Source organism: Lepidochelys kempii, chromosome 21 (genome assembly GCF_965140285.1).
Source record: "Lepidochelys kempii isolate rLepKem1 chromosome 21, rLepKem1.hap1, whole genome shotgun sequence".
Classification (NCBI taxonomy): domain Eukaryota; kingdom Metazoa; phylum Chordata; order Testudines; family Cheloniidae; genus Lepidochelys; species Lepidochelys kempii.
The window spans coordinates 14,769,027-14,785,288 of record NC_136400.1 but is presented as its reverse complement, the minus strand read 5'-3'; the positions used below and the strand labels follow the sequence as shown (position 1 = coordinate 14,785,288).

The following is a 16,262-nucleotide window of genomic DNA, read 5'->3' as shown; positions in this document are numbered from 1 at the left end:
GCCCGTGTGCAGTTGGGACCTGGGGGATGCCACCCAATCCTGCCTGGTACTGGGAGGGCACCTCCACGAGGAAGTCAGCCATTGGGAGCAGTACGTATATTGCCAGTGTTTTCCTAAGGCCTTCCCCCTGGATCCTGGCAGGGCAGGGCACGGGGACTGCTTTACCAGCCCTACAGCTCTGTCCCTGCTCCCCTCCTGCACTGTGCCTGGACACCGGGATCGTGCCCAACATGCCAGAGGGGTGTCGGGGGCAGCCTGCCTTCCCTGCCTGCACCCCATGCTCTGGGCGGTGAGTTCCCGATACCTTGGATCGGGACTGGAGTTGTGTGGGGGATGGGCCAGCCCTTTAGGGCCTTGCAGATCATCCCACCCCAAAGCAGGGACTGTTCTGAGATCAGCCCGCTGGATTCCCCCCCCACCACCCGCAACACCCTTCACTCACATCCCACTACGTCCAGCTCGAGCAGTCTCTGCTGGGAACGTGGCCAGATCTCATGGGCCCGAGGCATCCAAGAGGAAGGCTGGGGCAGGGCAGGGGGAGGTGCGGGAGTCCCAGCCGAGGCTGGCTCAGAAGCCCCAGTGGTGGCGAGGCGGTTCTGTGACAGAGCCGTGGCCATCGGCGTCTTCCCGCCAGCCCCAACAGAGCCCGGTGGGACAGATCAGGGGCCCCAGCCTAGCTCGGACGTGCCCGGCTCTGGCAGGCCGAGTTATGAGATTGGGCCGGGTGGCCCACAGCTGCAGGCTCTGTACCCTGAAGTGTTTGGTTTCACCCCCAGGCCCTCTGGCCCCTCTGGCCGTGCGTGTGGCAAACCAGGGGCACCCCGACAGGCTGAGCGCATCCTGGGGAGCAGCCGCCGGGGGCCGCGAGGGCTACGTGCTGACCCTGTACCACGCGGGATCAGGCGCGGTGGCAGCCAGGGCCGTCGCTGGGGAGAATGCCCACAAATTCACCTTCGCAGAGCTGGCCCCAGGATACAGGCACTCGCTGGAGGTGGTCTCCATCGCCGGGCCCTACAGGGTGGCCGCAGCCAACGTCAGCGACTGGACCTGTGAGTGCTGGGGTTGTAAAGGGGGGGACGCATAAAGGGGGCGCTGCTTGCGAATGGAGCAGGAGGCCCTTGCAAGCGTAGAGCAGCATTTGGGAAGCTGCCTAGTGCTGGCAGGTACTCAGATGCCAGGCGGTGACATCAGTGGCTAAGGCAGGAGTGGGCAAACTATGGCCCATGGGCCACATCCGACCTGTGAGCTGATTTAATCCGGCCCTCGAGCTCCTGCTGCATATCCCCACTCTGGCTCCTATGTTTAGGGGCAGCCAGGGGACTCCGCATGCTGCCCCCACCCCAAGCGCCACCCCCACAACTCCCATTGGCCGGGAACTGCGGCCAAGGGAAGCTACAAAGGTGGTGCCTGTGGACAGAGGAGCACGCAGCAGAGCCACCTGGCCGCGCCTCCGCATAGGAGCCTGAGTGGGGACATGCCCGTGCTTCTGGGAGCTGCTTGAGGTAAGTGCCGCCCAAAGCCTGCACCCCTGAACCTCTCCCTCACTGCAACCCCCTGCCCCAGCCCTGATCCCCCTCCTGCCCACCAATCCCGTTGATCTGAGCCTGGAGCACCCTCCTGCACCCCAAACCCCTCATTCTCAGCCCCACCCCAGAGCCTGCACCTCCAGCCGGGGCCCTCACCCCACTCCCTGCGCTCCAAGCCCCTGCCCCAGCCTGGAGCCCCCTTCTGCACCCTGAATTCCTCATTTCATGGCCTGCCATACAATTTCCATACCCAGATGTGGCCCTCGGGCCAAAAAGTTGGCCCACCCCTGGGCTAAGGGGAGGTGGGCTACCCTCCCCTGCACACGTCTCCATTCCCATGGGGAGAAGTGTGTGCACACCCATACACACTCACACAGACACGCACCCTGTATACACACCCACGTGCCCAAGGACACAGAAAGATGCACCCTCACTCACACATGGACAGAACGTGCCCACGCTGACGTGCCGATCACACACGCCCACTTACGCAGACGCACACCCATGGACACCTGCCTGCTCACACACATGCTAAGCTGTAGTGTGTACATAGCCTAAGCGGATGATCAGGGACTCAAGGTTCAAGGGCTAGTGAGTGAGGATATGGGAAATGAGTGGTTACGTAGCAAACAAAATCGGAACACGCTTTCTCGAGACTAAACTTAACTACCAAGGTAACCTCCACTCTAACGACATTTTATCTCACCCAAAGCTCTCTCCTGCCTTTCCAGCCAGGACCGCCTGAGACCTGCCTTTGGGGAGTGAAAAGCAGTGTCCTTTCTGTTCTTCAGTGAAGGTTCCCCGGGTGTTATCTTTGCCCCCGCCCCGCCCCGTTCATTGTCTTTGCTCCCAGACAGGAGAACTCCCCCCCCCCGTGGCTTGTTTTCCCCTGAACTCCTTTCCCGGTGATTTCACAGCTCTTTGTTTAACATTTGACTTTGTATGTAAATGGGCGTCGGCTGTGTTAGCTTAGGGGGCTTGATTCACATTGCAACAGAGAGAGAGAAACACTTCTCAGCCGGGTTTCCTTCTTTGCTGGTGACTAATCCCTTGATCCAGCGTTTCAGAGCCGATTTCCAGTGTATACATAACTCCTCAAGTAGCATCTGTGCTGACCTTTCACAGCGATGTTGGTGAGCAGAGTGACACCGGCTTTCATTTCAAACGTCACCTGACAGTCTTTGGAGAACCAGAAATACAGACCAGAATCAGGAGATTCCTGTAACCCTCTTGCCAGCTGGCGTTCAGAAGTTTGTGGGTCACAGGCTGTCACAACAGGGGCAGATGGCAAAGTCGCAGCAGTGCATGGGGCCCAGATAGGGGAGTGGGGGGAGAGGTGTGTGGCAGCAAGGCCCCCCCTTAACCTCAGGACGCACAGACCCCTCAGTGCAATGCCTGTCATGCTGAGGATCCCATCCGCTCTGCCCCGTTTGTGATATAAGATCTGGTGTTTCCCCAGATCCTCTGGTACCCCCTAATATCTCCCTGGTGAATCAGGGGCACCCCGACAGGCTGAGTGCGTCCTGGGGAGCTGCGGCAGGGGGCCGGGATGGCTACACGCTGACCCTGTACCACGCGGGATCGGGCGCCGTGGCAGTGAGGGCCTCCGTTGGGAAAGACACCCATAATTTCACCTTCGTGAACCTGGCCCCAGGAAGCCAGTACCTGCTGGAGCTGGCTTCAACGGCTGGGCCCTACAGGATGTCTGCAGGGAACATCAGCGACTGGACATGTGAGTAGCAGGATTTTCATAATGAGCTAATCGGAGCCTTATATGGGTTCCCCAGCAGCTGTGTCTCTGAGTTCACAGCCCTGGGAGCCGAGCAGAACTGGTCCGCCGTTCCCAGCTGTGAATCCCAGAGATGGTCTCTGGCATTGATCAGTGAGTTCCCAGTTCCCTCTGGATCCTGTGACCTGTCACCACAACCATATGCGTTTTGGCTCCGTGGCTATGTGGGATCCAGAGGTGAACCTAGAACCAGGGAGCATCTGCTCCGCGAATTCAGGCCAAGTAAGCTGAGACCTGCCCCGCGGGAGGATTGGGGTATGACTTCATACTCAGTGGCCATGATGGGTTGAACCTGTGTCTACTCTGGAAATCAATTCTGTAAGATGAGCCCTGGAGTTATTGTCTGTCACTGATTTCTGTATCAGATCCACTCAGTTTCACAAGCAAATGGTTTTTGTTTTCTCCTAACAGCCAGCCCTGCCCACTCCACCTGGGATCTCAGAGTCAAGCTGGGTTCTTTCCATCTCATGCCTCCTCCCCAGTAACTAGGAGCCAGTTGATGAGTGTACAGGATTTTGTCTCCGTTGCAGGTTACACTTATAACTTCCTCACCTGGGTCCGAGTTCCTGAGGATGATGTGCATGGAGGAAAGAGGCCAGCTTGACTCTCAGCTCCCAGGCTGCGTGTGACGGGCCGGCCGTTAGAGAAAAGCATCTTTATATGTATAAACTGAGCTAATCTAACTGGGATTCCTTGAGACACCATGGATGTGAGACCCCCCCCCCCCGATTCCCGTTTGGCCCATCTTTGAGTTGACCCGATTGGGAAGGATCTGGCCCTTGCTAATAGAACTGTGGCCATTTCCAAATGTGCTGAGAGGGGAGCGGGAGAGATTTAGGATCAAATGTGCCTGAGGGGCCCAAGACTCAGGAAGAGTCACTGGGTCTTAGGCTCCTAAGTCCCCTGGGTGTTTATGAACATTTTACCCATAATCCTCTAAAAAGTAGCTTGAGACCCCAAACCATTAACAGAACTATACCTGGCGACAGACACACACAGTCAGCTCCCCTCATCCCTGTCAGCCTGCTGCGTCCTGTGTCCCCTCTGCCAGGCGGCGCCATCTCGGGCACCCAGAGTGCACCCAGGTGTGCCCTCCCCCGGCCTGTTTCCGCTCCCCGCTCTGCTTTAGGGACTGCGCTGTTGCCTGCCATGACAGAGCCCTGGTGATGCTGAGCTGTGATTTGAAGGCTAAGTCACAGTAGCAGGCCCCTGGATCCAGTGCGTGCGGCTCTTTGGGCTGGTGCGAGGTGGCACTGGCTGATTTCTTGGTGCAGGAGGCTCCCCGGGGATTTTGCTGCCAGTTTGGCCTCAGTTTGACACAGAAGCTCAGATGCCCTGGGCTACACCTGGCCAGATCTAACAGCACAGAGTGGTAAGGGGGAGTGAACCCCACGGCACGCTCCCCAGTACAGCTGTGTTAAACCCTCTTGGGCTGAGCTCCAGGCTTGCGGGGCACCCATTACTGCTATCTGGGAGCGCGTGGGCAGGGATGGACTGGGGCTGCCTCCCCAGCAGTGGCGGGGAGCATGTTGCATCCTGAGAAGGGCTGCAGCAGAAGGGGTGGGGGGGTTGTCAGTGGGGCACAATCTTTTCCTGGGGATCTTGGCGCAGCATCCCCTGTCCCCGACACCGGCTGGTGCTGAAGGGCGCAATCTATCGCTGTACTGAGACAGCTGTGAGCAGCTGTAAACTCTTCCCCGTTGGTACAAACACATCTGGGAAGGGTCAGGGCTGCCTGTGCATGTCCCCCGTGGGACGTGGCCGCATCATGTCTCTGCAGGGATCACTGCATGGACCTGATCTCAGAATCAATTGCACTTGGGCTGGTCGGGGAAAGGAAATGGGAATCCTCTGCCCTATGCCTGAGCTGGGAACATGTCACCTCCACCCATGAGTGAAGAAGGCAGTTAAAGCCATGTGCAGTTAGCGAATGATGATAGAGCCAGGCATGGGTGGCTGACGAACCCCTGCTCGTGCTTGCGGCTTTCATTGTCTCTCCTGGTGTTTCCGCAGGCCCTTTGGCACCCTCTAATGTGTACCTGATAAACCAGGGGCGCCCTGACAGGCTGAGCGCATCCTGGGGAGCAGCCGCCGGGGAGCGAGACGGCTATACGCTGACCCTGTACCACGCGCGAGCGGGCACGGTGGCAGCAAATGCCTCTCTTGGGAAGGGCGCCCACAAGTTCACCTTCTCAGGCCTGGCTCCGGGACACAAGTATTTGCTGGAGGTGGCCTCCGCGGCTGGGCCCTACCGGACGTCCGCCGGGAACATCAGCGACTGGACGAGTGAGTGGTGGGAGCCCCAGCGCCTTTGCCCGGCGCGTGAGATAGAACCCTGCCGAGCTGGGGGGGCTGTGCACGGTTGGCGCTCGCAGTGCGGGCACTGGGGTGGCCTGGGATACTGCCGGACAGCGGCCAGGGCAGTGGGCTGGAAGGAAAGTAGCTAGTGCTGCTGGGTGACAGCTTGTGGGCTGCAGGCTCCCTGGAGGTGGTGGGTTTGGGCTCTGATTTAGGAAGCTGAGGGGGAGCCGGTGGCTCCTGAGGACCCCAAAGTCCTGGCTAGGGAGCAGCCAGAGGGGAGCCTGCAGTCTGGGATTGCTCTCTTTGGCCAGGCATTCTGGGTTCCCGGCGTCCTTTGCTCTCAGGGCCTTGCACCATCTGCAGCGAGTGCTTTTAATCATAACAGCGCTGCCCCAAAGCCATTGCTCCTCCCCAGCCAGGCACTGGCCGTTTCCACCAGAGACCCCGAGCACACGCCTGCAAGGTGTCGTCGAGGCCAAGAACTTAGCGAGACTCCAGCAGGGATGGGAGCTCCCGGGGCTCAAACTGTATCTTTGTTCCAATCTTTCCAATCAGGGGCATCAAATCTTTGTCACGTCAAAACAAAACATGGCGTCGGCGTTAGCGGACAGCGGGTTCAGCTTTCAGGGCATTCCCAGAGCTTTTTCCTGCAGCCAGGGCCCGTCTATTCAGCAGAGTAGCTGAATGTTAGGTGCCCGAGCCTAGATTTGAGCACCTTCAAAAGCCCCTAAGCGGACATGCACGAGCTCGGCAGGAGCCAGCATGCCACAAATAGCAGCATGGCCATGGTGGCCCAGTCGGTGGCTTTGGCTAGCTGCCTGAGTACGTACCCGGGGGGCGGGGGGATTATATCACAGCCACACTGCTATTAGCACACTAGCCTGAGCAGAGCCAGAGCGTGTACGTCTACCTGCATGGGAATTATACCTCCCAGCGGCTGGATAGATGGACCTTTTATCCTTTGGCTTCCAGCCACAGAAAAAGGCATCAAGTCCAGCCCCCTGCACTGAGTCCGGGCCAGGTAAACCTAGGTCATCCCTGGTAGGTTTGTCCAGCCTGGTCTTAAAAACCTCCAGTGATGGGGATTCCACAGCCTCCCTTGGGAGCTTGTTCCAGAGCTTAACTCCCCTTAGAGTGAGACAGTTTTCCCTAATGTCTAACCTCAATCTCCCTGGCTGCAGATTAAGCCCCTGATTTCTTGTACTAAGCCCATTACTTCTTCCAAAGGCTGACGGAGGAGCATCACCTTCTCAAAGCACTTCAGCTTTCTTGGCTCGTGGACGTTCACATCTTGGGAGGTCATGCTGCTTGCAAATGTAGCTGGGGCTAATTGCTTATCCATGTCGCCTTTGTTCCGGTTCAGGATGGTGAGGGGAGCTGGGTGTTTCAGCCGAGATGAGCGTTTAAAGGGTGACACTTCCTGGTAGGAAAATAATCTCATAGGGAAAATCTGAAATAGTTAGGAAACTAATGAAAGAGACGAGTCCAGAAATGTCCCCGCAGGCAATCTGAGACTGTGACGTGGGACGTGAGAATACAGGGATTGTCTCCGGGATGGGGTAGGGGTCGATGTGGCAGACTCAGGAAATGACTCTCTCTCCCTTGGATTGTTTTTATAATGTAGCCCCTCTGGTTCCAGCGAATCTCTCTGCGGTGATTGGGGAGAGCCGCAGAGTGCTGGCTGTGTCCTGGGGGCACGTCTCCAGCCAGCAGGATTACTGCCAGCTGTGGCTGCGAGATCCCGGGAACAACACACTACCATGGAGGCACACCCTGGCCGGGGGGCAGGTCCAGCACTTCTTCCAGGGGCTGGTCCCAGGAAGAAATTACTCAGTTTCCCTGAGCTGCGTGGCTGGGCCTTACTGGAGCAGCTCGGGCATCTTAGTGGTGCCAGTAGGTGGGTGTGGGCCTGCGCTGGGCGGGAGGCTGCAAGGGCTGGAACGCACAGCGGGTGTATGGAGGGCAGGGAGGGGGGTGAGCTAGTGACTGGAGGGAGATGCCCCCACGGAGCCAAATAGTGGCCTGGCATCCTGTGAAATAAACCGGATTCCACAGAGAGTCTTCCTTAGCCTGGTCCTCCTGTGACATGTCCCTCCCCTGCAGGCCCTGGGCACAGCCACGCCGGCCCCTGGCCTCCCGTGTGGCCCCCTATCCCGGTCCAACCTCACCATCCCTCTTGCAAAGGCCCTGGCCAACCCACTCCAGCCCTAGGCCACCAAGCCGGGGGTCCCAAGGCCCAGGTATCCAGCTTTGTGCCTTTGCACCATGCAGGCATGGAACTGCTGTGGGGCACACGGCCTGGTTCGGGGACCCCGTGTGGGGTCTGCCTCGCTCAGCGCATCTCCTTTCTCAGCGCCTGACCCAGTGGAAGATCTGCGGTGCCAGCCTGACTCAAAGGGCTTTTCCCTGAACTGGACCTTCCCCGCTGGAGACGTGGAGGCCTGTGAGCTGGCAGCAGAGAGGCTGTCCGGGGGGCCCCCCCAGGCTGAGGCTCGAGTGATCGCTCCCGGGAGCGAGGCCAGCCTGTGGGGTTTGGAGCCAGACTCTTCATACCGAATCAGCCTGAGCACAGTGGGCAGGAATGGGCTGAGGAGCCGGGCCGTGACTCTGGTGTGCAACACGTCAGCAGAGGGTAGGTCTCCGCCTGGCCTGTTCTCTCCCCACGGCCCCCAGGAAGAGCTGCCAGGTCGGGTTTACTGGTTAGCTAGCGGGCCCTAGTCCAGAGATCAGAGCCCCTGAATGCGGAGAGGAGGCTGGGGCTTGGGACTGGTTTGTAGCGAAACTGCTGCACTGGGGCTGTGGGGTGCAACTTGCTCAGGACCGAGCCAAGCTCCAGCCCTAACCCCCCTGGGCCGGCCGCATTTCCATTTCAGTCCTGCCTCCGCCAGTACGAGCAGACGTCCCGCGGGTTGAGCCTGGCTCCAGAGTGCTCATCTCCCCCGACACGTTCAGCGAGGAGAACGGCCGGATCGAGTACTATGCTGTCATCGTCACCAGCAACGAGTCGTGTGAGTGCCCGCGCCGGCTCCGCTGAGACCCGGGGTGCACAGTTGCCCGCCGAGGCGCGGGGGGGGCTGCTGCTGATACGCTTGTGTCTTTAACTCCAGTGTCGAGGCCCACCCAGGAAATCGTGTCCAGCACCTGGTATGATCACTATTATGGACAGGAGGACTCCTACGTGGCTGTGCTGTTCCCCAATCCCTTCCATGCGGACAAGAGGAGCACTCCTCAAACCTTATCAGTGCTAGTGGGAACGGACGAGTGTGGCCAGTCCCAGGAGATCTGCAATGGGAAGCTGAAGGCAAACACTCAGTACAGGTGAGCACAGGAGGGGACCCCTGCTCTGGCAGATGCTGGCAGACAAGGAGGGCTGGAAGGGGAAAGGGAGCACGGCTATGTGGTGAGAACAGGGCTGCAGCTCCCTCACACCCCAAACACCTACGCCAGGGGGCCTCAGTGGGACCAAGGTGGCTGCCCTGGGTGGTGGTCTGAGGAAAAGACTGGGAAATGTACGAATGTCTGGAAACCTTCCCCACCCTCCCACATTTCAAAATTCCCTGTAGGAAAATCAGACTTTCCCAATAGGAAAATATCACAAACCAGCTCCCATGTTGCCTTCCTGGCACCCATCTCCCCAGCTGGCCCAGACAGGCACCATCTCATTGCTGGTTTCCAATTCCCCAGCACCACGTTCTTTCTGTATGGGGCTAGAAATCCAGTGCCAGGGTCAGGCCAATCCTGTTTCCTCTGAGCGTCTGGGACTAACCTCTGCTCTTGGCTTTGCCATAGGTTCAGCATTGCTGCTTTCACCAAATACAACCTGGTGGATCCTTCTGTGTCCTTCACGGCGTTTTCGGGTAAGGCGATTCCTCATGCTGCTTCAGCAGTGGTGTTACTAGCTATCCCCTCTAGCTGTCTCTGCTAGGAGAGTTCCTTAATTGTCACTAATGGCAGGGCAGAAAATCTCAGAAAGTGTAGATTACATTTAATAATAATACCTAGCACTCGCTTGTCATCCGTGGATCTCAAAGCACTTCACAGCCTTTACTGTATTGACCTTGTAAGGCAAGGCAGGGCAGAGCAATCAACCCCATTATACACATGGGAAACTGAGGCACAGAGCAGCTAAGGGATTTGCCCCAGGCTGCACAGGAAGTCAGTGGCAGGGCGAGGACTTGAACCCAGGTCTGCCAAGTCTTCCAATAGTGCCCTAACCGCTTGGTCCTCCTTCCCCTGTTATCCCAATGTCCGGTGATCCTGGCTGTGAAGCAGGGGTGGGTGACTCGCAGGGGGCGTGTCTGGGTCAGTTTGCGGAGCACGGCGGAATCTTTTGGAACGCACAGTACAAATCCAAAGAATCCCCACGGTCTTTGTCTTCAGCGGCTGGAGCTGGCTCAGACCCCAGTCCTGTTACAGTGCCAGTCGTGGCTGGAATTGTCGCCGGCTTTCTCCTGATGTTTGCAGCGATTTTCGGCTGGGTCTGCTGGAGGCGGGTCCGAATGAAAAGGTAAAGGAGGCCTGTCTCCCGAGGGATGAGATCCAGGATGGGCCTGGGAAGTGGTAGGAAAAGCTGCTGAGAGCAAAAACAATGCGATTGGCTTTCACTGAACAAGGAGCTGACCGACAGCAGATGTGTATCGAAAAGGGTGGGCCAGGTCCAGCATAGCCAGTGTGAGCTGTTGGGCGTGATGGGGAATCCACACTGAAAAGTTCCCCTTGTCATCTGCATGAGCGGGAGGGAGGCATGTCCTCTCGCAGACCCTCCCCGCTGCTAAACAGGGCGCTTGGCCCCAGCCACGGTGCTGCCAGGACGGGTGACATCCCCTGTGCTTTCCTTTCAGAACCAAGAAGAGTAACTTATCGCAAGAAATGGCCACGTACAGCTTGAGGTGAGCGTGCTGCTCCTGGCAGGGACGGGCGGGAGTCGGGGACTCAGGCTGTCTCCTTGCCTACCCACATGCCAGCTCTCCACGACGAGCCACAAAGGGAGCATGGCTGTAGGCTGCTCCTGCCAATCTGGTCCATCGGGGTCTCTTTTTAAAGGGCCAGCAGTTGCCACGCCGCTCACCTGCTAACCCTTCCTTATCTAAGTCACTGGCAGCTGTGATGTCAAGCCCCAGCCGCCTCTGGGCAGATTCCCACGTTCCAAAGGTCGGTCACAGCCTTCATCACCCTGAAGTGCATCCAGTGCTAAGTAACCAGTGCACCGACACAGAGCGAAGGCCAGGGCCCTCCATGGGCTGGGGCCGCTATGCTAGTGCTTGGGCGAAAAGAGGAGAAACCCCGTTAGCTGAGAGTGCAAACGTCCTTACAGGCCTGCAGCCAAAGGGGCTGGGAGGAACCCCTGCCACAGGAGGTGGGACAGGCCGAGTGCCATCGCTCTGTGGATGTCCCAGTGCAAGACAGCACAGGGGACCGAGGTGTCACAGGTCATTAGGTTTGGGGTTCATAGATTCCAAGGCCAGATCATCTGGGCTGACCTCCTGCATAACCCAGGCCATAGGACTCTCTGGGGCAGTATGGTAGTAAACCCCTGCACTGCCTGTTTCCCATCGCCAAGGGCACAATTATATCTCCTGCAGAAACGTCCACCGGCCGATCCCCATCCAGAGCTTCAAGCAGTATTACGAGGCGAAGACGGCAAATGCCAACCACGGCTTCTTCCAGGACTTTGAGGTGAGCATCGGGCGCAAGGAGAGCGTGCTCCTGTGGGCGGCGACAGTGGAGATATGCCGTCAGCGTCACATGGGGGTTGGGGAAATAACCAAGCGGGTCTGCATTCGCTGGGTACAGTTGCCCATCAAAGAGGGTGGGGAGGGGATGTAGCAGAAAAAGCAGCTACGTCTACACTGCCCGTGGATGTCTGCTGGCAACGTGGCGTGGCATGCCCGCCCCAGCTCCAGGCTCGCTAGTGCAGGTAACAATAGTCGTGAGGTCCTGGTGGCCCGGTCTGGCAACCGGAGAACAAGCCTGCTGGGGACCGGGGGTGTACACTCGGGTCACCAGCTTGTGCGGCCGTGTCTACACTACTGCTGTTACCGGTGCCACCTCCGTTGCCCCCGAGCCTGGCGCACAAAGTCACAGGTGCTGGGGCGCTTTTACGGGAAGGTCTGACCACGGCTGCCCTCGGGAGTCCCAGGAGCTGGGGGATTTGATGCTGAACCCTCCTGAGTGGCCGAGCTCTCCCCTGCCGCTCCCGGGCTGTACCCTGGGGAGTCTCCATCAGGCTGTTCGTGATCCATGTTGCTGTGAAAGCCAAATGTGGCCCCAGGAGACCAAACAAGCTCTGCCTCTCCAAACACCATGGAGGCCCATTGGTTGCGTGTGGCAAGCTGGGGCTGCGGAGGCTCTTGCTGGGCGGCCTCCTGGCTGGCCCTCTCCACCCCAGCCCATCTGTCCCAGTCAGGCATCACTGGGTTTATCCTTGTGCCCTGCAGGAGCTGAAGGAGGTAGGGAAGGAGCAGCCTAAGGTGGAAGCGGAACTTCCAGCCAACATGTCCAAGAACAGATACCCCCACGTGCTGCCCTGTAAGTTCAGGGGCTCAGCCCCTATGTCTCCCTCCCTCCCCTTCTGCCCTTCCCTGGCACCTTCCATCCCAGGATCTTGGGGGGACACTAACCAAGCCCCCACCCCAGCGGCAGGGGGGTTATCATCTCCTTGCCACACCCAGGGACACCAAGGCACAGAAAGCTTCAGGAGACATTTCCAGAGTGAAAAGAAAAGGAGGACTTGTGGCACCTTAGAGACTAACCAATTTATTTGAGCATAAGCTTTTGTGAGCTCACTTCATCGGATGCATCGGAGCTGTAGCTCACGAAAGCTTATGCTCAAATAAATTGGTTAGTCTCTAAGGTGCCACAAGTCCTCCGTTTTTTTTTTTGCAAATACAGACTAACACAGCTGCTACTCTGATTTCCAGAGTGGCCAGTGTGGGAGGCAGCATGGCCTATTGGATAGAGCAGGGTCACGTCATCTCCTGTGCCTCAGTTTCCCCATCTGTAAATTGGGGATAAGGATGGCGAGTGTTGCGGGTGAAAAGGCGCTATATAAAAGATGGGGATTATAATTTTGCATGCCAGTTTGAGACACCCAGGCCCTGGTTTTCAGAAGTGTTGAGCCCCTGCAGATCCCTTTGGTTTACTGGCACTGTGGGTGCTCAGCCTCTCAGAATCAGGCCCGGTTACGGCCTCTCTGGTGGGGCACCCACAATCACTGATCACTGACAGCCTGCCCACAGTTATTCCTGAGGTGGCCTGGTGAGCCTGAGCAGGGCTGGGTCTCCCATCCCACCTCAGATCTCACTGATCCTTTAAACTTGAATGGCCCCCCTCCTTATTCCCCTCCTCCTTCCAATGACCCCCAAGTTTTGGCCACAGCATAAGGACAACTCCGTGGTCTGTGCATCTGCCAGCAGGGGGCGCTGCGAGCAACAGGGGGCTGCTCCCTGACCCCTCCAGCCTCCCACTACTTGTGTTGTCCCTGTACTATTCCTGGAGGGGGCGGGGGGAGCTCAGGGCAGAATCCCGCCCTTTGGGGCATACTGCCCCATGGGAGGCTGAGAAGACCCCCAGGCCAGGGCCAGCTCCCATCTCACCTTGTGTGCATGTCATTAGCTCTGACACACACACCCCGGTGTGCCAGGGGAGAGGAGGAGAGAGGGGTGTTGTGACATTTCTCGGGGTGCCCAGGACTGTGAGTCCCCTTGTTACCCCCTGCTTCCAGTATGAGGGAGTCTTGTTTGGGCCTAACCGGGTGTAAGCTCCCTGGCACCACCCAAGCCCTCTCCTCTGGGCTCTGCCAGCCCTGACTCCGCCTTGCAGGTTAACAACAGGTGCACCCCAGTCTCCGGGCCCCTTTGAAACGTTCCCCTGTACTGCTCAGCCTTTATCCACTGAACACTCACAGCATCACCAGGCCTGCTGTCCCCAAGGGAACAGTGTACACACCAGCTTGTCCGATTCAAGGCAGGATCAGCACCTTGCTCAGTATCCCAGCACTGGTAATACACGTATCCTTGATTTCACTAGCAGTGTATCTCAAAGACTCAAGATTCAAGGGATAGTGAGTAACGATAAAGGAAACAAAAGGTGACATAGAAAACAAAATCATCACACCCTTTCTAGCGACTAAACTTAATTAACAGACTCACCTCCTGTCTGATGAAGTGTGTCTCACCCAAAGCCTTCTACAAGTGTCTTCAGTCCAGGCTGGTTGTGATCCCGTTTTCATGAATGTAAACGTGCTGCCCGTTTATGTCCTAGGGGCAGGATGATGGGGTGTCTTCTTTGTTCCCCAAAAAGAGTCCAGCGAACCTTTGAAGTGTATCTCCAGATGAAGTTCTCTTTCCCTGCTGTGTTTCTCTACCTGTTAGTTGCTTTCTGACATTCGGGCAATCCTTCATCTGCATTCAGCTTAGACAGGTGATGGGGCACCCATTGTGAATGAGACAATACTTCATTTACATTTCAACAGAGGGGCAGGAGACTAAACATCCCGTGTCTGACAGGACACCTGGTTCTCCACCTCTGCTGTGATACTGACTCTAAGAACATATGTGCAGTAGACGTACATCAGTCCTTCCCTAGTATCTGGGCATACATTTCACAGCAGTAACAATGACCAGTGTCACCCTGGCTTTCATTTAAATCTTCACATGACCAGAAGGTCCACAGGAGAATCAGGACAGTCCAGTAGCCCCCTTGCTAGTGGGCATTGAGGGGTTCTTGGGTCACAGGTGCACAGAGCTGGGAGAGGCTGGGTCGGGCCAGGAGCTCTTCCCGAGCTCGCTGGGCACTGCAGAGTCACCGCCCCACGCTGGCTCCGTCGCTGCTACAGCTGAACATTATGCATGAGCCCACCTTCCCTGTGAGTCGGTGAGACGCAGCAACCCCTGGGGCGTCCCCTTTCAGGCCCAGGAACCAGAACAGCCCCATGGAGGTACTCCTCCTCCTCCTCCTCCTCCTCCCCGGGCATGATTTGCCTCTTGAAAGGTGTGATGGCCCCTCCCCAGCGTCTCAGCAGCACTGACCATCTCACACCAGGCACGGAGCGGGCGTCTGAGGGTGCTGCCTGGACAGGAAAGAGGTGGGGCCGGCCCCAGGACCCTAGCCTGGGCCAGCCCTCCCACTTGCTAGTGTGACCTGCGTTCTCCAAAATACAGTCGAGCTTTGAAGGACAGGCCAAGGGACCTGGGTGGGAAGGGCCTAACCCAACCCACAGGCCTGGCAGACCTTCCTGGGTGGGGCAAGGGGTGTAGGCCGAAGGGCCCTGGTCTCCTTCTGACCTCCTTGTGCCCAGCTGGAGAAGAGGGGGGACTTGAGAAGGAAGCAGAGCATGCTGCCCCTGAGCCGGGCTCCCCGGAGGACTGGGGTCTGGCTCGGCGAGGTGCAGCGCACGGCGTGATCGCTGCTTTGGTTTCTTGCAGACGACCACTCAAGAGTCAGGCTGAGCCAGCTGGGGCAGGAGCCCCACTCCGACTACATCAACGCTAACTACATCCCCGTGAGTGCCTGCTCGCCTCCCCCACCACAGCCCCCGAGGAATCCCCGCACACGAGGGGGGCATAGCTGGCACATGCAGGGGGCTCGGTCACAGGAGGGGCTCGGTCCCATTAACATCTGGGGCTGGCTGGCAGATGGCATTGGAGCTGGGACAGGTGGAAGGTGTTGGAGACGGGGGACTGGCGCAGCCAGGCTGGCTGTGGCCTGGGGTCTGTGAAGTGTGTGTTTGTGTGTGTGCCCCCGCTTGTGTGCATGGGGGAGTGGTCACAGCTGCTGCTCTGCCGATTGAGGACACTCTCACCCTCGGCCTCTCTGGATTCACTGCCTGATCTGTCTGTCTCCTCTTTCTCCTCCGAATCTGTACAGCTGCACTTGACTGATGTTGGACCTGGTCTCCCAGCCTCCGTCCAGGGGGCTTCCCCAGGTAACGGACAGGGGGCACCCAGCGTGCCTGGGAGCGTGTGTGCACATGTACGCGTGTTGCATGAGTGTGTCAAAGGCAGTAAACAGGAATGGCCAGACTGGATCAGAACCAGGGTCCATCTAGTCGTCTCTGCTCTCCGGCAGCAGTCTGGGGTCAGATGCTTCTCCCCGCAGGCTCGCACTGTAGGGGTTTGAGGGGCGTCCAATCTCTCTCATGCCAGAGAGAGGGAAACACACTCTTCCAGGGCATCCTATAATAGCCCCCAGCTGCCACCTGCTGCCCAGGGAGTGTGCCCATCCTGGCAGCAATGCTGAGGTCAACGGGCACCTGGCCCTCTCCTGGAGGGACCCAGTAGGTCATCTACTTATCCCCAAATCCAGGGTCTCACAGCTTCTGGCCCGGGCTGACTCTGACTCTCTGGTCTCTGCCCCAGGGCTACACCTCCCCACAGGAGTTCGTTGTCACCCAGGGGCCGCTGAAGAAAACCATTGAGGATTTCTGGAGGCTGGTCTGGGAGCAGAGCATCTGCAACATCATCATGCTGACAGTGGGCATGGAGAACGGACGGGTAGGGCTGGTGCTGGGCGCGCGCTGCTGGGCGAGGAGGGGCCTGACCCACAGCCACATGCGAATGCTGCTCCATTCGTGCAGCTATGCTGGGCCCAGCAACGTAATAGCGGGAGGCCTGTAGGGCAGGGGGAAGGGGCAGTGGTACTGTTGG

General features: G+C 58.1%; 1 protein-coding gene across 1 annotated transcript in view; it reads left to right on the top strand.

Moving 5' to 3' along the window:
• The window catches only part of LOC140901240 (receptor-type tyrosine-protein phosphatase V), a 53,873-nt gene that overhangs the window by 22,949 nt on the left and 14,662 nt on the right, over nt 1-16,262 (top strand). The window contains exons 14-27 of the mRNA XM_073319687.2: nt 777-1,049; nt 2,986-3,258; nt 5,329-5,601; nt 7,241-7,513; nt 7,970-8,248; nt 8,490-8,624; nt 8,724-8,934; nt 9,406-9,473; nt 9,997-10,123; nt 10,458-10,505; nt 11,199-11,292; nt 12,054-12,144; nt 15,042-15,118; nt 15,975-16,109. Coding sequence (XP_073175788.1) covers nt 777-1,049; nt 2,986-3,258; nt 5,329-5,601; nt 7,241-7,513; nt 7,970-8,248; nt 8,490-8,624; nt 8,724-8,934; nt 9,406-9,473; nt 9,997-10,123; nt 10,458-10,505; nt 11,199-11,292; nt 12,054-12,144; nt 15,042-15,118; nt 15,975-16,109 — 2,357 coding nt within the window. The remainder of the gene's footprint in view (nt 1-776; nt 1,050-2,985; nt 3,259-5,328; nt 5,602-7,240; nt 7,514-7,969; nt 8,249-8,489; nt 8,625-8,723; nt 8,935-9,405; nt 9,474-9,996; nt 10,124-10,457; nt 10,506-11,198; nt 11,293-12,053; nt 12,145-15,041; nt 15,119-15,974; nt 16,110-16,262) is intronic.